The sequence below is a fragment of the Dendropsophus ebraccatus genome, chromosome 3 (genome assembly GCF_027789765.1).
Source record: "Dendropsophus ebraccatus isolate aDenEbr1 chromosome 3, aDenEbr1.pat, whole genome shotgun sequence".
Classification (NCBI taxonomy): domain Eukaryota; kingdom Metazoa; phylum Chordata; class Amphibia; order Anura; family Hylidae; genus Dendropsophus; species Dendropsophus ebraccatus.
This window is the reverse complement of record NC_091456.1, coordinates 68,014,761-68,040,496: the sequence shown is the minus strand read 5'-3', so window position 1 is coordinate 68,040,496 and position 25,736 is coordinate 68,014,761. Positions and strand designations below refer to the sequence as shown.

Here is a 25,736-nt window from a genome sequence, read left to right as displayed (position 1 = left end):
TTTCATAGTTTGCTAACATCTAGTCAGCAATGGCGCAGTCTTCCACCAAGCATCTGACTGACCAAGAGATTGAAGCAATTATGTTTCAAAGTGATGATGAAAGTGAACTATCTTTGTCCGATGACGAGTACCTGCCACCAGAGAATCAAACATCCTCAAGTGATTCTTCTTCTTCTGATGATGAAGAAGTGAATACAGTGGATCCTCAAGAAGTGATAAGTAGAACATCCAAAACGAATATTTTTTGGGACAGTAAACCTACATTAGTCGGACGTACTGCAATCCATAATATTGTGAGACAGGCTCAAGGAGCCGTGGGAAGTCCCAGGTACTTTTCCCCTAAAGACGTATTCTGTACTTTTTTTTCTGACAATATGGCAGAAGAGGTCCTTTTATGTTCAAACCTAGAAGGAAGACGTATTGCTTCTGCAAAAATAAGTCCTGGAAAAATATCTCAAAAGAGGAACTTTATGCATACATTGGACTTTTACTGCTGGCAGGAAGTCAAAAATCGTATGATGTTCCTATACGAGAATTATTTCTGGACCCACTTTCTGATCCACACTATAAGGCGACAATGTCAGTGGACAGATATGAGGAAATTAGAAGACATATTCGATTTGATGATAAGCGAACACGTGCATTGAGGTTTGAAACAGACAAATTAGCCCCTATCAGTTATATTTGGAACATATTTATCAAAAATTGCACCAAACTTTACAATCCTAGTGCTAATGTTACAGTAGATGAGCAACTTGTACCGTTCAGAGGACGCTGCAAGTTCATACAATACATGCCCAGCGAGCCAGCCAAATATGGAATCAAAATCTTCTGGATGTGTGATTCGGCATGTTATTATGGCATAAATGGCGTAATCTACTGTGGCAAAGAGGTTGGTGCACCAGCACAGAAGGATCTGGGGTCTGAAATTGTCAAAACTCTTGCTGTTCCAATATTCAGTTCAGGTAGAAACATTACCATGGACAATTATTTCACCAATGTTGAACTAGGCAATTTTCTGCTTCAAAAACATATTACACTTGTTGGTACTATCAAGGCAAACCGCCGAGAAATTCCAGAAGCACTGAAACACAATCGTCAGCGAGCACTTTATGAGAGTGTCTTTGGATTCAATAACAAAGCGACTTTGGTATCTTACAAAGCAAAGAAGGAGAAATCAGTGATTTTACTCAGTACCATGCATCACAATTGCAGTATTGACAGCAATGACAGAAAATTAAAGCCAGAAATCATCCTGTATTACAATAAAACTAAAGGAGGTGTAGACAAAATGGATGAGATGGTGGGAGAATATTCATGCAAGAGGCAAACAAAACGATGGCCTGTAGTACTTTTTTCAAATATGCTTGATGTAGCAGCCCTGAATTCATTCATCATTTATACAGAAAATCATCCAGAATTCCATGCACGGAGGAAGGACAGGAGACGCCTATTTTTGAAGGACCTTTGTCATGAGCTTGTAATGCCTCACATGATACAGCGAAGTGACGTGAAAGGCTTGATAAAGCAAACTAAAGAAGCAATGAAACGGTGTGGCGTACAGTTTCAGATGATTCCAGGGCCAGGAGAAAGAAAAAGAAAGCGCTGTTTCATGTGTCCAAGAAACGTAGAAAGGAAAACTGAGAGATTTTGTTCAATTTGTAAGGAAAATGTCTGCAAAGAACATTCTTCCGAAAAAATAACTTGTCAAAATTGTTTGGAAGACTAATAGAATAGAAAAGAAACATAATAGAAATGTAGCTGCAGCTAGTTTGGTATAGAATTCTATGCGGTTTTATTTGTGAAAAATTAGTAAAATTTTGTTTACTAGTCATATTTTATTTAGCAGTTTTAAAATAAACTTGTAGAAGTTTTATATAAGTGTGTTTTTCCATGTGATTCGCATGGGGGCCTAAAAGGCCCCCAACACGTTAATATGAAGATTTCTGATGTCACGCATTCTAGGGTTAACGTATCGGATTTTACCCCTGGCCAATGGGGTAAAATCCGCACCCGTCACTGACACAGGATTTTCAAGAAGCAGGGGACATATATTTAACCCAGACAAAAACAAAGAACTGATGAAGTTTTCAGAAGCTCCAGAATCTACCTGAGCTGAACCAGAAATTTGCTTGTCCCCCACAGACAAAATCACAGGCAACATCAGTTTGTCAATCTTAACAGTAGATACGTGTCCACCTGAGTGACGCTCCCGCTCGTCACTCCGGCTGACTAGGACTAGTAGGCTTGGATGGACACCTGTTCACACGATGTCCAGGCTCTCCACAATATAGGCACAGATTGTTCTGGATGCGATGAGCTCGCCTTGCCAAGGGATTCACAGAACCCAGCTGCATGGGTTCCTCCTGACTCAGCGAGAGAGCATTAGGTAAACATTCATAGGTTGAGGAGACAGGAGAGAAAGATTTAGAGATGTCAGAGGAGTCTTTCTCCTTACGTCTTTCCCTAAGGCGTCTATCTATCCTCACCGCCAATGTCATAGCACTCTCTAACGTGGTAGGTTCTGGATGACCCACCCATGCATCTTTTATATCTTCAGTCAAACCCTGCTTAAAAAAAGCCCTAGGTGAAGGTTCACCCCAAGAAGTAACAATGCTAAATTTTCTGAATTCAGAACAGTAATCCTCCACCGGTCATTTGCCTTGTCGGATGGAGAGTAAATTATCTTCCGCCAATGACACATAATCAGTTTGAGCATAAATAACCCCAAGAGACAAAAGGAATTTCTCCAAATTACTCCATTCCTCTGCTTCTGGTGAAATTTTGAGAGCCCAAGCTTGTGGATCCCCCTGGAGTAATGAAACTACAATGCCTACTTTCTCCTGTTCAGAGCAGAAGTGGTTAATCCGAAAATAAATTCTGCAAGAGTCTCTAAATGATTCAAATTTCTCTCTATCACCTGCAAACCTATCTGGTAGGCTGCTAGGCCTAGGATCAGGAAGGGATATAGTGGCTACCTGAGCCTGCTGAGCAGACAACTGATCCACCTGTTTGGCCAATTCAGTGACTAATCCTGCCACCCCTTCCATGTGGCTGACTAATTCTTGCACATACGCCATGTCAAAGGGGGGCAGTGTAGGCTGGGTATTATGTAATGGCTAGTCAGGTATGAGAGCAGGGACACAGACAAGTGAGCCATGAGCTTACCCAATCCAGTGCCCCTGCCTACTTACCGCAATCTGCCCTAGATGACAGCGGGTAACTTGGAGATGTTCCCTACACTGAGTAGGTGAAACACAAGACAAAACAAGACAAACAAAACACAATAAAGAAAGGTCAGCAATCCGGGTCATACACTGTCAGGTAGCAGAGGTACAGAGTCACAAGGCAAAAGCAAGGTCAGAACACAGGCAGAAGATCAGGGCAAGCAGCAAACAAGGAAGGGAGCTGAGACACTGTGTGGATACACACCAAAATACCCAGCAACTCCTGCAGACACAGACTGTGTTATACGAGGAACCAGGAATCTGGTTCAGGACAGGATTGGCCCAGCCCCTAATCTCCAACCAGAGACACCTGAAAGACATATATATGCACACACACACACACACACACACACACACACACACACACACACACACACTGGGAGCAAACCTGCCTATCACAGAATGCAAGCAAAACCAAGGTTAACCCTGCAATTGCCAGAGAACACAACAGAGGCAACCTGAGCAGAGAAATAGGCCAGTGTACAGATTACCATCAGCGGCGTCTTGTCCGCTCGTCCTGAGCACAGGAGACCGGTGCTGATGCAAAGTTAGGTAAGTTGCTAACAGAAACATTTTGAATTATATGTGCGCTCAGCTGATTGGCTGATCGGCTGAGCGCACATATAAAGAGCAGGTCCGCAGTACAGTCATTTCATTGTGCTGCGGACCAGCGAAGAAGCAACTTCAGGGTGAGTATAAAGCTCTCCCCACCCCCTCCCCAGCACTGCACCCATCCCAGTAAGGAAGGGGGGTCAGTTAACCCCTTCCTTGCTGGGATGGGTGCAGTCTGACATCAGTCTGGCCCCCAAGGGGTTAAGGGGGATGCAATACATCCTCCCTTAACCCCTTGGGGGCCAGACTGTAAGCAGTGATCTGTGAAGATGCTGCATACTGTAAGGAGCACAACACCGCTCACAATGATGGGTGTTGTGCTCCTGTTTGTGTGTTTTTTGTGTGTTTCTCCCTTTTTATTTTTCAGATATCGGTATCCTGAGGATTACGTCGGATTCGGTGGACTACGTCGATGACCAGCGGTTGTTTGGTGTTTTTTTTTTATAAAATGGTCAATGAGGGGTGTGGGGGTGTTTTTATTTGAATAAAAATTTTGACTAATTGTGAGTGATATTTAGGTCCTATTACACAGGGTAATAATTGGTTGAATCAGGCCTAATTAGATGCCTATCGCCCCGGTTTAAAGAGACAACGATCAATCGATAACAGTGATCATCGCCTGATTGGGTCTTTTGGTCCTGACCTAAAATCATTGGCTGCCGTGCATCGCTACGTGTAAAATCAATGTGTGGCTGACGGCTGATGAATGTGCAACAACTGGTCCCGTGAGTGATTGGCTGAGCGGCCTGTCATTTCAGAGACCCGCACTGAAGCTACAGCGGTGGCTCCGGAAAGCAAGCAGAGGGCAGAAGAACAGCAGGGGCCATGGAGAGCTAATGTATACCGTTTAAGGTTTGCATGGACATTGATAATGTAATAGGTCGTGTAATAGGCTTGGTAAGTGAGTGCCGATCTAACAGACACTGTGAGTTTATCCATAGTACAATGCTGTAATCGGGGATATATATATATATATATATATATATATATATATATATATATATATACATATATATATATATTTGTTATTTCAAGAGGAACAAGCACTAAAATCTACAGTATATTCAGCTAAATGAAACACATGTGTCATTATGGCCTTTCTGTAAGAAGTTAATTATATGACTATGCTGATGTTATAATAATTTAAGTTATTAAAGAAGTCAAATATTTACATTTACATTATGTGAGTTGCACATTCTTCTCCTATTGCTAAGTTTATTTAGGGCAACTCCAAAGTTTTAATTCAATTCTGAACTCCAACTGTGTTACCAAAATGACTAAATAACAGATTACAATTGAAATGATTGATTAAATTATTATTCAGTATAAATCAGTATAAATCAATGATTGATTTTAAATTATTATTCAGTATAAATCAGAAAAATTCCCATTTTGACATAACTTTCCTTTTAACCTAAATTCTTGTGACATTTAAAAATGTAAATCAAATTAGTTTATCAATCTTGAAATCATTTGGTACAGCAATGCCCCCCCCCCCCCCCCGCCCCCAATTAAACAGAGTCATAACTGATGCAAGGTATCTGATCAAGGATTTCAATATTTTTAAAAAGGATGGCCTAAACCAGTGATGGGCAACGTTTTCTAAGCTTGGTGTGTCAAAATTCGGCAAAAAAAACAAGTATAACTCAGGAGGTATGTCATAATTTTGTGATATTTATAGTTTAACCCTTAGAGGACAGGGACAATTTAAATTTTTGCGTTTTAATTTTTCCCTCCTTGTGCTTAAAAGGCCATAGCACTTGCATTTTTTCACCTAGAAACCCACATGAGCCCTTATTTTTTGCGCCACTAATTGTACTTTGCAATGACAGGCTGATTTTTTTCATAAAGTGCACTGCAAAACCAGAAAAAAAAATTAAAAGTGTGGTGAAATTGAAAAAAAAAAACACACGCGTTTCTATTATTTTTTTTTTTTTTTTTCGTTTTTACGCCGTTCACCCTGGGGAAAAACTGACTTGTTATATATGTTCCTCAAGTCGTTACGATTACATTGATATGTATAACTTTCATTGTATCTGATGGCCTGTAAAAAATTCAAACCATTGTTAACAAATATATGTTCCTTAAAATCGCTCTATTCCCAGGCTTATAACGCTTTTATCCTTTGGTCTATGGGGCTGTGTAAGGTATCATTTTTTTGTGCCATGATGTGTTCTTTCTATCGGTACCTTGATTGCGCATATGCAACATTTTGATCGCTTTTTATTACAATTTTTCTGGATTTGATGCGACCAAAAGTGCAATTTTGCACTTTGGGATTTTTTTGCGCTGACGCCATTTACCGTGCGAGATCAGGAATGTGATTAATTAATAGTTTGGGGCGATTACGCACACGGCAATACCAGACATGTTTATTTATTTTTATTTACAACATAGGAAAAGGGGGGGGGAGGAGGATTCTGACTTTTATTAGGGGAGGGGGCTTTTTATTAAAAACAACACTTTTACTTTTTACACTTTTTACTTTTACACTTATACTAGAAGCCCCCCTGGGGGACTTCTAGTATAAGTACACTGATCTCTGTATAGATATGCAGCATAGATCAATGAGATAGGCACATTGATTGCTTCCAGCTGCTGCAGCCGGAAGTGATCGAGTGCCGAGCCGGGATCATCGTCATTACGGGACAACGTCCCGGAGGAGCGATCCTCCTCACTAGACAACAGGGATCGGCTGCATCAAGTAATCGAATGCAGCTGTCAACTTTGACAGCTGCATCCGATTACTGTATTAGCGGACACGGCGATCGGACCGTGCCAGCTAATAGCCGCGGTCCCTGGCAATGAGCGGCACCCGGGACCGCGATGGTTCAGAGTGCGGCCGCCATGCGGCTCCGCTTTGAACACATGGAGGCGGCCCTGGACGTACGGGTACGTCCAGGGTCGCCTAAGGGTTAAATAACAAAATAATCTAATAGCAAAATAACATAACAACAAAAATATATAATTTTAATATATAACTGTATTAAATAAACCAAAAAATAATTATTTAACTTACCTGCTTAGTGACTAACGTTTCAGTACATAAAGCGCCATTTTTTTCTATAATGCCCTACATTTTGGTCCATGTTTTTTTGAAAGGGTACTGCTACTACCATTTCCTTTACCTAAGCTTTTTTTATTTTTTGGGTTCTCCATCAGGGGGGCTGTGGCAGCACAGAATACCACAGAAATCCACGACCCCCCAGAATCTGTCTGATGTGGATTATGTGGTTGCTGGCGATCACACCGGATTACAGATCTGGACATTCAAAAATTTGGAAGAGATTCACAAAGAGTGGACTGCTGATGGAGTCAGTGCTTCAAAAGCCCCCACATACAGACGTCTATAGGACATGGGCTACAAGTGTTGCGTCCCATATGTCAGGCCACTCCTGACGAATAAACAACGCCAGAAGCATCTTATTTGGGCCAAGGAAAAGAAGAACTGGACTGTTGATCAGTGGTCCAAGGTGCTGATTTCAGATGAAAGTAAATTCTGCATTTCATTTGGAAATCAAGGTCCCAGAATCTGAAGGAAGAGTGGAGAGGCACAATCCAAGCTGCTTGAGGTTTAGTGTGAAGTTTCCACAATCAATGATGGTTTGGGGAGCCATGTCATCTGCCGGTGTAGGTTCACTGTGTTTCATCGACACCAAAGTCAACGCTGCCGTCTACCAGAAAATTTTAGAGCACTTCATGGTTCCCTGTGCTGAAAAGATTTTTGGAGATGGAATTTTCATTTTCTAGCAGGATTTGGCACCTGTCCACACTGCCAAAAGTGCCAATACCTTGTTTACTAACCACAGCATCACTGTGCTTGATTGGCCAGCAAATTCGCCAGACCTTAACCCCATAGAGAATTTATGGGGTATTTTCAAGAGGAAGATGAAAGCTGAGCTGAAGCTGAAGGCCGCTATCAAAGCAACCTGGGCTTCAATAACACCTCTGCAGTGCCATCAGCTGATCGCCTCCATGCCACGCCGCATTGATGCCACCATTCATGCAAATGGTGCCCCGACCAAGTATTGAGGGCCTTTACTATACAGACTTTTCATTTGGTCAACATTTCTGTGTTAAAATCATTTTTTTTTCAGTTGGTTTAATATAGTTCTCTAATTTTCTGAAATACTGACTTTTGGATTTTTCTTGGCTGTAATCCATAATGATTAACTTTAACAGAAATAAACACTTGAAAAAGTTTGCTCTGTATTTAATGACTCTATAGAATATATGAGGTCACTTTTTGAATTAAATTACTGAAAAAAAAAAAAAAAAAAAACATTGTTGATATTCTAATTTATTGCAAACCACTGTATATACACATAGCCTTGTATTACAATATTTTTACGATACAATGGTCTGTTTTGTCCTAGACCACTGGAACCACATTTAACATGTAATGGACACTGTTGATTTGCATTGACTGCTAAGCACTTATGCTCAGCATACTGATATTCAGCTTCCAGCAGCTATTTTTTAATTATCTACTTATTTTCTCTTATGATGGTTTGACATCTTATACTGTACTTTCCCACAGTTTTTAACTTGTGGTGGTCATTCTTGACAAAAAAAATCATATTGAAACTTAAAGGGAACCAATCAGAATGATTGTGCTGATATGGTTCCCAGCTGCACACTAAAGATCTACTGTGCAGCTTCCCGAGCATACCAGCTTTGCCTGCAGTGCTAGCTTGCATGGGGGATAAGGGGGTTTCCAGCACGCAAGGTTGGGTGAGAGAGGCAGCAACTGGTCATCTGGGCAGTTAGCCGCCCATGACTAGTCAAGGCTCTCTACCTGTCAGCACGCTCTGCAGGATGAATGACAGACAGAGAGACCTGTTAGTGGTCTCTCTGCCTGTCAATCATCCCTGCAGAGGGCGCTGACAGACAGGAAGGGGTGCCTAGTTACAGGCGGTTCCCCGCCCAGATGGCTAGTTTACATTCCTTGCCTACCCTCACGCTCTAGAGTGAAAAACCTTTTCCCCCAATTTAAAACTACTGCTGCAGATGATGCTGGTATACCTGGGGAGCTGCACATTAGATCATTAGTGTGCAGCTGGGAACCATATCAGCACAATCATTCTGATTGATTCCCTTAAAAAAAAAAAACTTTAACTACTATGAAAAATAATATTCTATATGCGTTAAAGGGTTTTAGCGTAGACTTGTATGAGAACAAAACATTTGTTAAAGCAGAGAAGTGAACAAGTTTCTCAGTATGATGAAGGAAATATCCTATATAATAACATAATTAAGATCTAACTCTTGAGCTTTTGTTACGGGTAGTCTGTAACAATTGAAATAATGAATCCTGATATGAGGTTTTCATAGCTGGAACAAAATATATAGCAACATCCATTACAATGAATGGTCTTATTTTGCTGAAATCCATCTTCTTTTTTGTGTAAGGCAGTACATGAAATATGAAAAGCAAACATGGAGGAATCAGTATGCTTTGTAAAGAGACAGATAGCCCTGTCACTAGTTTGGGAACAGGACAGAAAATGTGATTACAAAACTTCCTTTCTGTGCTGATAGCACCTTCAACTACAAAAATTCTTATTTGACAAGTATGCATTATTATGAAGTGATGTCAGGTGAATACTGCTTTGACAACTGAGGAAAAGCATACAAGTTATAAAACATATTTAAAAAAAAAATCAGTTATTCTTTAAAATTTTAGACCCAACTCAGTTTCAGTATTTATACCTAAACCAATACTAATATTCAAACCTAAATTTTTTTTTAGGGTACAAACTCACTGTGCGGATCCACAGTGAGACCCGCTGCGGATCCCTGACTTGTACAGTCTATGGGCAGACAAACTCGAAGCAGGATGCACATTCTGCTGCGAGTTTGTCAGCAGCCCGCCCCATTAACCCCTGCCGGCTGGAGCGTATACATCACCGGGTCCCTGCTCCGGCTTGCTTCGGGGGTTCCCGCTCAGCCAATCAGTGCGCTGCCCCGCCGTGAAGACACCGGGAGCCCTGAAGCAAGCCGGACCGGGGACCAGGTGATGTATACACTCATGCGGACAGGGGTTAACGGGGCGGGCTTCTGACAAACTCGCAGCGGGATGTGCTTCCTGCTGCAAGTTTGTCTGCCCATAGACTGTCCAGGGCAAGGATCCGCAGCGGGTCTCGCTGCAAATTCACACCGAGAAACTTGCTGCGGATTCGCCCAGTGAGATTTATTAGACATAGCATATAAAGGACCCTTCAGTTTAAAGGGGTAGTGCGGCGCTAAACAATTATTCACTGAATAACACACAATCGCGGCTGAGCAGCTGATGACGCGGCAGAGGGAGGCCGGCACTAGGGACGGTCGGAGCGGTTCGGCTGTCCGTCCAAAGATGACATCATTGGCACAAGATGGGGGACGAGGGTCGGCAAGAAGCAGGTATGTATAGAGCACTACACTTCTGGGTGGGGGAAACACGGGGAAGGGGCGATTCACTAACATAACATACATTACAAAGTTGTATAACTTTGTAATGTGTGTTATTTAGTGAATAATTGTTTAGCGCCAGCAGAGTCTGTTGAAAATATTTATTTTCATCTTCATAATGTTATTTATTTTTTGTAGGCAAAACCATAATTATTTAGAAAATATTTATTTTTTCATCACATGTCTATGTGGTGCACATGTGCAACAGTGACAAAAGGTGCACTGTTTAGACGAGCGATGAATAGAAATCCTGCCTGGGGTCGTTCCTAATGGTGAGGAGGATGGTGTGGAAAAAGGGAGAGATATCGCAGACCTGGGGCACAGACACTCTAGGCCACACCAGTATGACACAGCTCTGGAAGTTTAAAATAAATTTTTTTGCTCTAACCAAATCACTGAACACATTTTAAAAGACAGAACCAGTAAGGATTTACTCTCATTAAATGGATGGTACGAGTGTTCTGGTGGGGTGGGTTGTGGATACAGAGTCGCTTTAACTTGTTCCCTCATCTATCCAACCTCTTGGTGCTATTGTTACAAGATGGTCAATGTTGTTCATTTTACTTATTGGTGTATTCAATGTTGTGGCTAATCTGTATACATATCTACCTACCATTCAATGTACTTAGTTTGAATGTTCATATCTAACAGTTAGCAGCCAGAGCTGTTGCAGTGTTTCACAGCGTGATCGACACCTTTAGCTGAGAAAAAATATATTCTTTTTTTAAGACTTGTTAATTTATTTCATGCAAATTAATTGGCTGCTGTAAGGACTTATTGCAGAATCTTAGCATCTGAATTTTCTTTATTAACCAGAAATCCAGGTGCTAAACTACTTTCAAATATCTGTTTGTGTTGGTGTAATGTGGGCAGATTCTCACTTGTTAATTTGCAAAATGTGTGAAATTGAACTGAGTTATAGAAGTTCTCCCAATGTAATTATCTAAAAATACCTTATCATTCTTTTTCAGTTTTAACCTGTAAATGGTAAAACAAATGCGTATGTGACTACTGTTTCATAAGTTTGTGATTTTTATCTGCTGTTAAATGATGCAAAATGTTTTATATGTTAATTTTGAACCTTTGGGTTTCTTTTAGGCCCTGCCTCAGATTTAGATTCCGTGTACAAGACCTTTTGTGCAGAATATGTTGCTAGTAGAACAGTGTACTTTCTTCCAAGTCCATATTTCCATTTCGAGCCTATAGACACATAGTTAAATAGTTTGTACAGTTGAAAAAAAATGTTCATCAAGTTCAACCAAGGAGAGGATATATGAAGGAAAGGGGATGGATGATGCATTAATTCTACATTATATACATATGCTTTTATGTTATTTTGGTCTAAGAACTTGTCTAACTCTGTTTTGAAGCCCTCCACGGTTTTTGCTGTTACCAGATCCTGGGGTAGACTGTTCCACAGATTCACTGTTCTTATAAGAAAGAAGTCTTGTCGCCTCCGGAGATTGAACCTCTTTTCTCCAGGCAGAGGCAGTGCCCCCTTTTCATTTGAGGGTGTTTTACCTGGAGCATGGTCCAGCTACAGGTCATCCATTTGACTCCAGCATACTCCAGATGAGGCCACACCAAAGCTTTATAAATCGGTAATATTATATCCCCGTCCTGGGGGTCCATGTCTGTTTTAATGCACAACACTATCCTGCTGGCCTTAGAAGCAGCAGATTGACATTTTGTGCCATTCTGTAGTCTGCAGAACATCATAATACACCTCAGCTACTGCAGAACATCATTTTACTCCTTAGCTGCTGCAGAACATTATGATACACCTCAGCTGCTGAAGAGCCTCATCATATACGTCAGCTGTTGCAGAACTTCATACTAACCCCCAGCTGCTGCAGAAACTCACACTACCCTACAGCTGCTACAGAACCTCATACTACCTCTCAGCTGCTGTAGAACCCCATAATACATCTCATCTCACAAAGATCTATTATATTTCTGGTCTCCTCTGTAGTTGGAGCCAGTGGGCACAAGTCACAACTGAGGATGCACTGAGCAGGAAATTGGGGGTGACAGGTTTGCGGGTGTGTGACAGCCAGGATCGGGGTGAGGGGGGCTGACAGCCAGGTTGGGGGGGGTGACAGCAAAGATTGTGGGAGTGACAGATAAGATTGGGGGTGACAGCAGAGATTGGGGGTGACAGCAGATATCAGGGGGTTGACAGCCAAGAAGAGAAGGGGCTACTTTGTGTGCTCCTGCTTCCCTCTCCGCCGGCTCCATAGACTCCATTATATGCTCGAGTGGATAATGTCGTCCACCCAAAACTTTGTGTGGAAAGTTTGGAAGTGCATATACCCTTACAGGATGCACCACCTCCACCAGGATGCACCATGTTTCTTAATACACCAGTTAGCTTCACTGATTGTGTTATTCATCTCAGCACAAAGAAGTAGCAGTTTAAAATAAAAAAAATATAGCCCCTCTCTCATTCGCTTGAAGCTATTTGGCCAGTATATGGTGTTGATCACAGCTGTGATGAAGGCCATATACTGGCCGAAATCCACCAAGAGAATGAGAGAGATCAGATCTTGATTGTTATTTTATGGATTTCTGCTGAATAAAGTCTGAAATTTCTTATTTGGACAATTGCTGGAATTATTTTCCTTCACATGTGCATTCTCCTGGCTTGTCTTCAGGTGAAAACCTTGTAAAATTCTGATTGGATTCGTAAAGCTCAAGGTACTGTGATTTCATTTTACAGACACGTGTATGGTAGCATTGGTAACGAAAACATTTCCAACTTGTTGCTATTACATAGTCTGCTTCTGTTTACTTGCCCACAGCAATTGTAATGAAACTTTTCAATTAACCTTATCAATTGTAAGGAAATGTATACAAGTACACCCTATAGAAGCAGACTACGTGGCTGTTATGGTGCATTTAGAAAGAACAAACCCAGCCCTTGTTGATCTTTCTTTGCTATTGGGTGGTAAAACCTGTGCAGAACTCTAATTTACAGAGGCATTGTATTGTAAGCAAACAGGGGTGATGTATTGCTTAAGGCTATGTTCACACTATGTAAGTTTCTGGCCGTAGCGCGTTCCGTGAATAAGCGGACGGAGACTTACGTAGTTTGCGTATAATGGAAAGTATATGAAGTACAGCTGCACAGTTCACACTTCGTATGAACTTACTCCCGGATCGTACGCGGCGGTGTAAAAAATGAACCAGACCATTCTTTGCGGACGAAAATGCTGTAACTTACGCCTGTAACTTACGCCCGTAACTTATGCGCGTTACATGCGGTCCCGTACGTAGTGGTGATTTCTTCATTTTTTCAGCTTTTTGTGCCGATCCAAAAGGTTCTGTGGGGTGTCCGGGGCTAGGCGAAGATTTCCAAGTAAAAGACCGCTGTCAGATTGCTACGTAGGGCACTCGGAAAGCGTATGTAGACTTCGGGCGTAAGTTCGCGGTCCAGACGTAGCCGGCCGCAAGTAGCGTAAATCTCCGGCCGGAGTTTACCACGTATATGTCCGGCCGCAAAAATATGCGGCCGGACATATATGCAGTGTGAACATAGCGTAAATGGGCACCGTCATGCCCAATAAACAATGTTAAGGCTGTGCTCTCACTACCTGATCATAGAGGGGGAAGCAGGCCATCTCAAAATATTGACAACCACAAATAATGATCCTGATTAAAAATGAGCGAAGCAAATCTGACGAATTTTGATTCGTAGCGAATTGGGCATTAAATTTGCTTCGCAAATTTGCTAAACATGGTGGCCGCATTGGTGGCTGCACATGTTAGCTTACAGTACTGTCTTTTCGTGGGAACAAGGTATTATCCATAATCCCTTGCACCCTTCCAATCAGCTGCAAGCCCCACTGCGATGTCAGCACCCCCCTGAGGGGATTCTCTTCCTGGAGGCGGGCAGTTGGCTGTGTATAGTGGAGAGCAAGTTGCAACAGGCAGTTAGAGCAGGGAGAGAAATACAGAGAGATAGAGACAGGGAGGAGAGGACGGTGTATTTTGGTTGCTTTTCTGTGGAAGCAGTGAAGCCATTTTCTGCTATTGCAAGTAACTGGGTGCCTGTTTCTCATTATACCAAGTCCCTGGGTGCTGAGTGGGCATTATAGGAAGTGACAGTGATCACAGTGTCCATCTTAATACCTCACTGGGTGCCCATTTACCAATGTACACTGCAGTCCTGGGAGAACATTAATATCACAACGCTGATCCACCAACATCCACTACTGTTCATGCTGGAAACAAGGTCTTTCAGACCGCTCCGAGTATGTTTTGACAGAGACCTGCCAGGACCTTGACTTGTAGCGGATATTGCTGTAAAACTTGGTACATGTGAACCTATCCTCAAAGTGAAATGCAGGAGCATGAGCAGCACAATGGGGCACTTAATGGACTACAGGAGCTGTGAAATTAAAATCAAAACTGACAGCATACATAAGGCAAACATTAACTTTGATGACATGTACACTTCATGTGTCATATAAAGAATGGAAAGAAGGAAACAAAGACCAGGCCCTTCTATCCTTTGTGTTAAAACCTATAATTATAATGGGAGCCCACTATGATTGATTTTTGCTATAAGGTTTTACGTGTATGTATGGCATTGATTTTAACCAGATTTTTTTTTATGTCTATGTTGTTCAGGATGGCTTAAATAAAATAAAAAAATCAATTGGGCTTTTCTTTAATTTTACAACCAGAAAGTATGCATTATTGCTGCAATTTAATTGATGGCATAATTGAATTTATAACAATACTGTATTTAGTGTTAAATCATGAAAAAAATCTTCTCTCCTTCCCTTTATTTATCTTGGACAGATTTAGCCCGCATACACATACTTAACATATTCTGTACAGCACCTCCTAATTGAGCTTGTTATTTGTGATTAAAAGAATTCTATTCATATACAGCACGGGATATAATGAGGTCATAGCTACATTCTTAGTGGACACCATTCACATTTCAGCATAATTGGAAAGCTTGGTTCACGCTGTTAGCTCATAATCTTTTAAATGATACAACAGCAAAGACGAATTTTGTAATAAAACAATCTTATATCTGTTTGTGCTTGTAGCTCAGTATGGTAGAAATATTTTTTTACAACTTTAATATTTTATTTGCACTTATACAATAAAATTATGTAAATGGATGTAAATATTTTTTTTTCCCTTAAGAGCTATGACATAGCTTTACACTATCATGATTCCAATCTACGTTTACAACCCCTGGGGACACGGCAACAATTTGCTGATAAGCATAAATCAGAAGGATGCTGGCATATTGTCTTAAACGATTAATCAGGAATTTAAGAAATTCCCTATGGTACTATTTAACAGATGAGAAGCTAGAGTTACTTGGATGGCGTCCACTGCTTACATCATCTTGTCTGGAAAAATAAAAAAAAAATTGTGTATGGATACTGCTGGCATAAATCTAAAGGTTTCTAAGATTAAATTGCCAAAGAGTCAGCACCATTAGGAGAACAAATTGTGTCTCTAGTCTATAAAAGAGCTTACCCTCCTCCACCAACCACTGCTGTCAATGTTTTATGTCTTTTTTTCCACCATTACCAGAAAACCCTTGCCTGCAAAACCTTGTACGAATGTTTAACAAGTCTTTTACCACTAATAGCTAAGGATATGCCATCTGTTACCCTGTTAGTCCTGATAGCTGTTTTTTTTTCCTTTCTATATTCACTATCCAATCTTCATTTGCGTTTATAGAATTTTTATATTTTTAATATTTCAAGTTGAATTCCTTTTCGATTGAGTTGGTATACACACGGTTTAATTTGTACAATTTGTACAACGGACAATTGTTTTCCTCTTTTTAAGATCAATTTTCTTAATTATCTTTCTATTAATTAAATTTTTTTCTCTAGGTGGATTCACACATTACTATTTTAAATTTACACCTGTTATTGAGAAGTTGTCACTGTCTATTTAAAGGAAGGTCAGATGCTTTACATAAGCAACTCCCATTGAGCTAAAAATATATTCTGTGAATAGTTTAGTTGGTAGATAATTCAGTTACATTAAAGTAATACCAGGGAAATTGGACTGTTCTAAGTAGCCTTGGGACCTTCCTTGAGGCTAGTAAAGCAATCTCATTAAAACACTTTTACCTTGCTCCTAACTGACTCAGCAGTAATAGCAAATATGCATAACCAGATTACAGTGAATGGTAAAACACCGGTCCTGCATTTATAGATATTTACAGGATAATCTCATTAAACATCACATTACTTAAAATCTAGTCCTTCATTGAAAAAAAAAAAAGAAACTACTATTTAATGTTAAAAGAATATTATTGTTGTTGTTATTATTATTATTATTATTATTAGCTCATCTTGGTTACCACTTCTCTAGGTTTATAGCAAATGGGCAGATCATAAAGCAGAAAAGAATGTCTGGGCTTTGTACTATGCAGCCATGATATTAGATATAAAGTGACACTCCACCCTGCTGTTTCTATGGTATATTGGATACACATAAGAGTTGGTCCAATATTATTTGGTGGTGTAATAAAATGTCTTTATAACTTTAATCAATTACAGAGATGCCTTCATTTTGTTTTCTGTTGATTACTGATACAATAGAGATTTTGTAATCTACTCTCTTATTGTTTATTAAGAAACTAGGTTACTTACATTGCAGACTTAAAGAGGTTTTTTTAAATCTATTTTTCATCGGTATAAACAAGGAACAAATGTAATTTCATCTTCTTGGTATTGCAGCATAAATGATAGTTTAGTTGTTGGGCTCTCAGCTTTGAGCATAAAAACCTCTCAGGTGCATAAGTTATAAAATGGAAATTAGTTTTGTCACATAACTCAACAACAAAATAAATACTTTAGCCAGGTATATACCACAATATCTAAAGTTAAATATAGAGAATTGTATCCCTATTGAGTGACACAACATTGCACATAAATTGGAGTTCGTTGAAGACACAAAAGCTGAGAAAACTCTGACAACCCTCAAAGCACTGATCCGCCCTACAAATTCATTCAGACTTTATTGGTAATCTATAAGCAAGACACAGCAGTGGTACAAAAACAATGCTCAGAATGTGCCACAGGCAGGATACTGCCATTTCTTGGTATCACAGCAGGCCAGAAGAAGTGGGGATGCTGAGAAATGGCCACAACCTGCCAATGGACAGTCTAAGGGCCCTATTCCACTGGACTATTATCGTTCAGATTATCGTTAAATTGTTCAAATCTAAACGATAATCGTTTGTTTGAAATGCAGTTAACGATTAACGACCAAACGAGAAATCGTTGATCGCTTTATAAGACCTGGACCTATTTTTATCTTTGCTCGTTCGCAAAACGTTCGCAAATCGTTCGCATTGAATAAGAGGTCGTTCAGTCTTTTGCAATAGATACGAACGCAATTGCGAATAAATAGCGAAGAAAAACAATCGTAATTACGATCATAAGTAACGATTATCGTTCCATGGAAATGAGTGAACGTTTTCAGGTCTTTCGCAATAGCGGTCCTTTGAGATTGTTAATCCTTAACGATTATGCAAACGATAATCGTCTGGTGGAATAGGGCCCTAAAGCAAGTTTCAGTATACAATTAAGTTTAAAGGAAGCTTCACCTAGAGTGGTAATGCCGGTTACACATTTCTACATTGTGGCTACAATAGCTGCTGTTGGTTGTCCTTTTTATCGGTATTCTGGTGAATATATGGGGGATATACACTCACCGGCCACTTTATTAGGTACACCATGCTAGTAACGGGTTGGACCCCCTTTTGCCTTCAGAACTGCCTCAATTCTTCGTGGCATAGATTCAACAAGGTGCTGGAAGCATTCCTCAGAGATTTTGGTCCATATTGACATGATGGCATCACTAATTTGCCGCAGATTTGTCGGCTGCACATCCATGATGCGAATCTCCCGTTCCAACACATCCCAAAGATGCTCTATTGGATTGAGATCTGGTGACTGTGGAGGCCATTTGAGTACAGTAAACTCATTGTCATGTTCAAGAAACCAGTCTGAGATGATTCTAGCTTTATGACATGGCGCATTATCCTGCTGAAAGTAGCCATCAGATGATGGGTACATTGTGGTCATAAAGGGATGGACATGGTCAGCAACAATACTCAGGTAGGCTGTGGCGTTGCAACGATGCTCAATTGGTACCAAGGGGCCCAAAGAGTGCCAAGAAAATATTCCTCACACCATGACACCACCACCACCAGCCTGAACCATTGATACAAGGCAAGATGAAAACATGCTTTCATGTTGTTGACGCCAAATTCTGACCCTACCATCCGAATGTCGCAGCAGAAATCGAGACTCATCAGACCAGGCAAAGTTTTTTCAATCTTCTACTGTCCAATTTCGATGAGCTTGTGCAAATTGTAGCCTCAGTTTCCTGTTCTTATCTGAAAGGAGTGGCACCCGGTGTGGTCTTCTGCTGCTGTAGCCCATCTGCCTCAAAGTTGGACGTACTGTGCGTTCAGAGATGCTCTTCTGCCTACCTTGGTTGTAACGGTTGGCTATTTTAATTCACTTTTGCCTTTCTATCAGCTCGAACCAGTCTGCCCATTCTCCTCTGACTTCTGGCATCAACAAGGCATTTCCGCCCACAGAACTGCCGCTCACTGGATGTTTTTTCTTTTTCGGACCATTCTCTGTAAACCCTAGAGATGGTTGTGCGTGAAAATCCCAGTAGATCAGCAGTTTCTGAAATACTCAGACCAGCCCTTCTGGCACCAACAACCATGCCACGTTCAAAGGCACTCAAATCACCTTTCCTCCCCATACTGATGCTCAGTTTGAACTGCAGGAGATTGTCTTGACCATGTCTACATGGTTGCCGCCATGTGATTGGCTGATTAGAAATTAAGTGGTAACGTGCAGTTGGACAGGTGTACCTAATAAAGTGGCCGGTGAGTGTATATATATGACACAGCAATGACACAGACAAAAAGCTCTAGCAATATCCGTTAAAATCAAATTTTATTTACTTCAGTCCATTAAAAACATTATCAGGAAACGCCACATCCTCTCAAGAGTGCTAGACACATATCGGCCAGTGCTAGCCCTTGATCAAAGCATATTTAAAAATAAGCACACTGCTTTTCTTTATACTTACCAACACACATGTACTGTAAGTCAGAAAAAGAGAAAGAGCCAAAGGAAAAGACTAAAATGTGAAGTAGGAGTAGGTGAAAAGGAAAACCTGAAAGAATAAAATTATAATAATATTTATTAGGGATGAGCGAACTTTTGAAAAGTTCGGTTCGGTTTGATCCGACGATTTTTCGTGAATTTCGGATCGAACCGAAAACGAACCTTGCTCTAACGGCTGAATAATTGCAGCTACAATAGTGGGAGTGTGATAGGGTATAGTTTCGTTTAGTTGCAGTTGATATTACAATGAAAAAAAGTGGGGAAAAAAATTTCCAAAAAAAATGAGAAAAAAAAAACAAACTAAAAAATAATAATAATAGGAATAAAATTAATAAAATATAGTGAATCAAAGTGCCAAAATAGTAAAAAAAAAATATTGGAAAAAAAAGTTTACAAGGAGGATGCGGCAGCACTTGATTGCACCCAGGCCAGTATTGTTGAGAAGAGACAAGTCGAGAACCAGGAGAAGGCAGCAGTAGATTGCTAGCCTCTAAGTCCAGTATTGTTGAGAAGAGACAAGTTGAGCAGCAGGAGGAGGCAGCAGTTGATTGATTCCATTCCAGTATTATTGAGGAGAGGCTACTTGAGAAGGAGGCAGCAGTTGATCGATTCCAGGCCAGTATTATGGAGGAGAGGCTACTTGAGGAAGATGAGGCAGCAGTTGATTGATTCCAGGCCAGTATTATGGAGGAGAGGCTAATTGAGGAGGAGGAGGCAGCAGTTGATTGATTCCAGGCCAGTATTATCGAGGAGAGGCTACTTGAGGAGGATGAGGCAGCAGTTGATCGATTACAGGCCAACATAATTAAAAAAAAAAAATACTAGAAGAGCAGGAGGAGGTAGCAGTTGATTGATTCCAGGCCAGTATAATCGAGGAGAGGCTACTTCAGGAGGATGAGGCAGCAGTTGATCGATTACAGGCCAGTATAATTAAAAACAGACTACTTGAGCAGCAGGAGGAGGCAGCGGTTGATTGATTCCAGACCAGTATTATTGAGGAGAGGCTACTTGAGGAGGAGGCAGCAGCAGTTTATCTATTCCAGGCCAGGATTATGGAGGAGAGGCTAATTGAGGACGAGGAGGCAGCAGTTGATCTATTCCAGCCCAGTATAATTAAAAAAGACTACTTTAGCAGCTGAAGGAGGCAGCAGTTTATCAATTCCCCTCTCAGGACCAAGGTTTGGAGGTAAGTGACTCCGCCTGGTAGGTTGTCTTCTACCCCTCCCTCTTGTGCCTTGCTTCCTTGCAGCAGTGGGATGTTGCTGCTTCGGTAGCACCTCACTTTCCTCCCCTGATGACACTGAGGATAATGGTGCTTGGGGGCGCCACGTCCGATCGGCGACATCATCATCACCACCACTGCTACTGTCCTCCAGTGGTTGGGAAAGGATCTCAGGTGTGGCACTGGATGCCCCTCCCTGGCTTACAGCCACCACCTCCTCTGCAGTCTGTGCACGTTCCACCTGCTACCTTTGGTGGACTACCTCATCCTCCTCTTCATCATCACTAAAAAGTGGTAGAGAATCTAAAGGCAGATCAAGATTTGCCAACAGTTCCCTGGCAGAAGGTGCCCCAGAGGTGGGTGGCATAGTAATAACAGGGGACGGGGCAGAGGACTATCGCTGAACCTCCCATGTAAGGGTGGTGTCGGATGATCCAGCCGACCTCGTTTGGGAGCTTTGGGCGGTGGAAGTGGAGGATTGGGTAAGCCAATCTAGAACCGCTGGCTGTGTGGTTCTTACAGAACCACTGGGGTAGCTGCACCCTGCTGCCATGCCAGTTGCCCCGGCTGCCGCCGGGCCTGGTGCTGCCGCTTTTCCTACCCTCACCGCCTGTCGTTGCAGTCCTTGCCTGGGAAGTGCTGGAAGTAGGACGCTTGGACATAGTTCTTTGGTTGGTGTAAATTTTGAAAAAGAAATAATCTATTGGGCAGAAGGCACAAATTTTCAGTGACTATTGCTTTGTGGGTTGGAGGCACCCAGCAAAGCAGAAATTTACAGGTTATCCCAAAAAAACAATTTTTTATTTTTTACTTTTAACTTTTTTGGTTGCGGGTGGCTAGAGGAGTTTGACGGCAATCAGCAGAGCACAAACGGACAGCTTTTGTGGGGCGCTGACTTCGCCTCAAATAGAACAGCTGATCACAAACAAACAAACTTTTTTTAAAAAAAATTTAAGGTTTTTTTTTTACTTTTTTGGTTGCGGGTGGCTAGAGGGGTTTGACGGCAAACAGCAGAGCCCAAACGGACAGCTTTTGTGAGGCGCTGACTTAGCGTCACCTGGAACAGCTGATAACAAACAAACCAATTTCTTTATTTTTTTAAGTTTTTTTTTTACTTCTTTGGTTGCGGACAGCTAGCCGGGGTTAACGGCAACCAGCAGAGCACAAACGGGCAGCTTTTGTGAGGCGCTTACTTAGCGTCACCTACAACAGCTGATCACAAACAAACGTCTAGCGTCTCCTCTCTGTCACGGAACAGTAGCTGGTTCAATGCTACGTGTCCTGACTCCTGAGTGACTCTTCTCACTTTTCTCTCCCTATTTCTTTTTTTTATCTCCTTATATCTCCCTAGATATCACGATTTTTGAGTTAGATGGCTATCTCTTCCTCTCTCTACCTAACTCTTGATTTCTCAGCCTCTTTCACTATGTATGAGCTTATCAAGCTTTCCCTGTATCTTGCGATTTTTTTATCTTCCTCTCCGGCTTCTCTCACAAACAATATGTACTTCTTTTTTTATCTCTCCCTGTACTTATCCAGTTGTTTTGATATGTAATCTATGTGTTTTCCCTCTCTGCCTAACGTACACCTCCTCTCTCTCTGCAGTCTAGACACACAATGAGAAAGAGCATGGACGCTCAGGCACTTCCTGTTCCTGGAGTGACATCACACACCTTGATATTCACATAATAACAGGATACAAAGGATTATAGGAGTAATAAGCCCTTGTAGCCTGTTCTATTCTCTGATTAAGGGTATAAATCCACACACTGTATACACAGCGTATTTACTGCTGCGATACGCAGCAAATACGCAGCAAATACGCAGCAGATTAGATCTAAATAACTGAACACAGCTTCATATCTTCACCATCAAACTGCTGCGTATTTGCTGCGTATTTGCTGCGTATACGGTGTGTGGGTTTGTACCCTAAGGGTACAAACCCACTTGACGTATTTGCTGCGTGAATCAGTCTTAAAAATAAGCAGGCAAAACGCAGGTTGGCTTTATACAATTGTTCTGCGTTAAAATACGCAATTGCGTATTTTTGAAGCGTGAAGCTACATGCGTTTTTCGCACAGGTTGTTAACAACTGATGCTTTGCTAACAACAAGCTTCACGCTTCAAAAATACGCAATTGCGTATTTTAACGCAGAACAATTGTATAAAGCCAACCTGCGTTTTGCCTGCTTATTTTTAAGACTGATTCACGCAACAAATATGTCAAGTGGGTTTGTACCCTAATGTACAGTTTTGCGACGCCGTTGCGATTTTAACGAACTTCGTCACAAACTTTTTGAAAGTGCGGTTCGGTACCGAACCAAACTTTTTGCAAAGTTCGTAACGAATCTGGTTCGTAATGGTTCGGTTCGCTCATCCCTAATATTTATAATAAATAGAGGTAGAAAGGTGGGATTACTAAATTGCAGTAAAAGAACAGACAAGAATGAGTTTGAGTTGAGTGGCTTCTGATTTGCCGTCCCCCTCCATATCCTGGAAGAAGTAAGGGAAAATATGTGTTAGTGTTGGGAGAAAAGGGAAAGGAGGAGAAGGAGAAAAGGATTAGATGGTTAAGGTATAAGGACAGAGAAATAGACATCTAAAAAAATAGAGAGTATAAAGAGAGGAAAGATGGCATTGAATGTGAATTTTATGAAGGGGTAGAACTATAGATATAGAAAAACTATAGTGACCGGTCGGTTCAGGCAAGTCCTTGGAAAATCCCATGTTTGTAGCATGTGTTAGAGCTAAAGTTAAAGCAACTCTGTACCCACAATGTGATCCCCCCCCCCAAACCACTTGTACCTTCAGATAGCTGCTTTTAATCGAAGATCTGTCCTGGGGTCCCTTTGGCAGGTGATGCAGTTATTGTCCTAAAAACAATTTTTAAACTGGCAGCCCTATGCCCAACTGGCATGGCCTAGATTGTGTATGCATTATGCTGGCACAACCTCTCTGTCCCTCCTCCCCATCCTCCTCATCATTAGAAATGATCCAGGCAGATTGTCTCCTATTCCCCACCAGTGTCAGCCCGGCACATGGGCTGGATCGTTAAGGCACCTGTGCAATGTTCAAACAGGAGGAAATGTTCCAGTGGCATTCCTAATGATGAAGAAGGTGGGGAGGAGGGACAGAGAGGTGGTGCAAAGTTAGGGCACAGATACTCCCGTCGGGCACGGGGCTGCAAAATTAAAAGTTGTTTTTTTAGGACAATAACTCTATCACCTGCCGAACGGACCCCAGGAAAGATCTTCGATTAAAAGCATCTATCTGAAGGTACAAGTGGTTTAGGGTCAGATTGTGGGTACAGAGTCACTTTAATTTGAGTAGTTTAATGGCCTCTTGCTATTTTTGTATATTGTGATTTAAATATGGGAGGTATGTAATTGTGGAAATTTTTTGAATAAAAATACATTTATATTTAAAAAAATAATGGCCATTGTTATAAAATGTAATAGTGTGGAGATATAGTCTCGAACTGGGATGATCTTCCTCACCAGCTGTCATGGCCGCGGCGGCGTCCCGTGTTCCGGGCCACCGCCGCGACCTCCTCCTGCCCCATGCAGCCGCCGGGGTCCTTGTGCAGGGACCCGGCGCTGCTGCTAGTTCGGCCCCTGGGGGAGCCTCACCTCTCCTCCGCTCCTATCTCCGTCTGTGCCGGCCGGCACGCGCGTCCCCGCCTCCTAGGGCGCGCGCGCCGGCTGTCTCAGATTTAAAGGGCCAGTCCGCCCTTAATTGGTTAATTGCACCTATCACTCCCTATAAATCCCAGCATGCCCTGTCCCTTGTGTTGGAGCCTCTACATGCTTCCCATAGCGTTTGGCCCAGCTCCCTGTTGTTCCTGATTCCTGTCCGCTACCTGGTCCCTAGTCCTTGTTCCTGATTCCTGTCCGCTACCTGGTCCCTACTCCTTGTTCCTGCTTCCCCGTTACACTTTAGTTCCTGTGTTCAGCCTGTCACCTGCGGTCACGCCTACAGACCTCTGCCAGTACCATCTCCTGCCTACTGCTCCTGCCACACCTCGCCTGCCGTCACCAGCAACCAAGCCAGGGGTAGCGACCTGGGGGTCGCCTGCCGCAGCAAGTCCATCCCGCCTTGCGGCGGGCTCTGGTGAAGACCAGCGGCCCCTTAGACTCCGCTCCCTGGTGAGGTTAGTGCCATCGCTGGTGACGGTCCAGTGGATCCACTACTCCAGGCGTTACACCAGCGATACACTGTTGCTGCGGCTAAATGAACACCTGTATGTTCACTGTAGTGAAAAAATATGGAAAACAAAGAAGGACATTCAGTGCAAACTAAGCTACCTATATACTGTGGTTAAAGGGGTAGTGTGGCGCTAAGAAATTATTACATATTATTATATAACTTTATAATGTATGTTATGTATGTGAATGGCCCCCTTCCCGTGTTCCCCGCCCCCCGCCCGTGTACCCGGAAGTGTAGAGCAGTATACATACCTAATCCGTGTCGACCGACCCCGTCTGTAATCTTGTCAAAGACGTCATCTTTAGGGATAGTGATCCCAACCTATTGGGAGGTACAATATAACAATTCCTTTAATGCCAGAGGCAAAATACCTGGTATACCCAAAGGTTAAAACTTAACTTTTATTTGGTTATATGAAAAATAATAAAAAGAAGAAAAGATCCTAATGGTGTAATGTGTATATACAGTGCTCTTATTATTAAAATAGGGACATTGTAATATTGGTTTATGTCACAATAATTACTTGTTCACACTATGTGCGATACTTGAGAGGGAATGCCACGGTACAGCAGTATTCACTGCACACCCAATGAAAATGGAGGTTACTTCACCACCACAAGATTTCAGAGATGCGCGGGTGTCGCTATACGGTGTACATTTATTCAGAGATGCGCAGGGTGTCGCTATACGGCGTACAGTTTAGGGGAGATAGTGATACTGCGGTTATGCGATACATATGTATAACAAGCGCTATATTGCTGATGTCGGTAGTGGTTCCCTGTGTATATACACAATGCTGGGATACCAGATCATCGTACCGTAATTTGAATGGGGATTACAGAGATGCGCAAGGTTTCGCTATACGGCGTACACTTT

At 41.9% G+C, this 25,736-nt stretch overlaps 1 protein-coding gene across 1 annotated transcript; it reads left to right on the top strand.

Annotated features, from left to right (window-relative positions):
- The first annotated feature begins 394 nt into the window (after positions 1 to 394).
- Positions 395 to 1,729, top strand: LOC138786503 (piggyBac transposable element-derived protein 4-like). Its single transcript, XM_069963487.1, has one exon. The coding sequence runs from the start codon at positions 395 to 397 to the stop codon at positions 1,727 to 1,729; it is 1,335 nt and encodes a 444-aa protein (XP_069819588.1).
- The last annotated feature ends 24,007 nt before the right edge of the window (positions 1,730 to 25,736 follow it).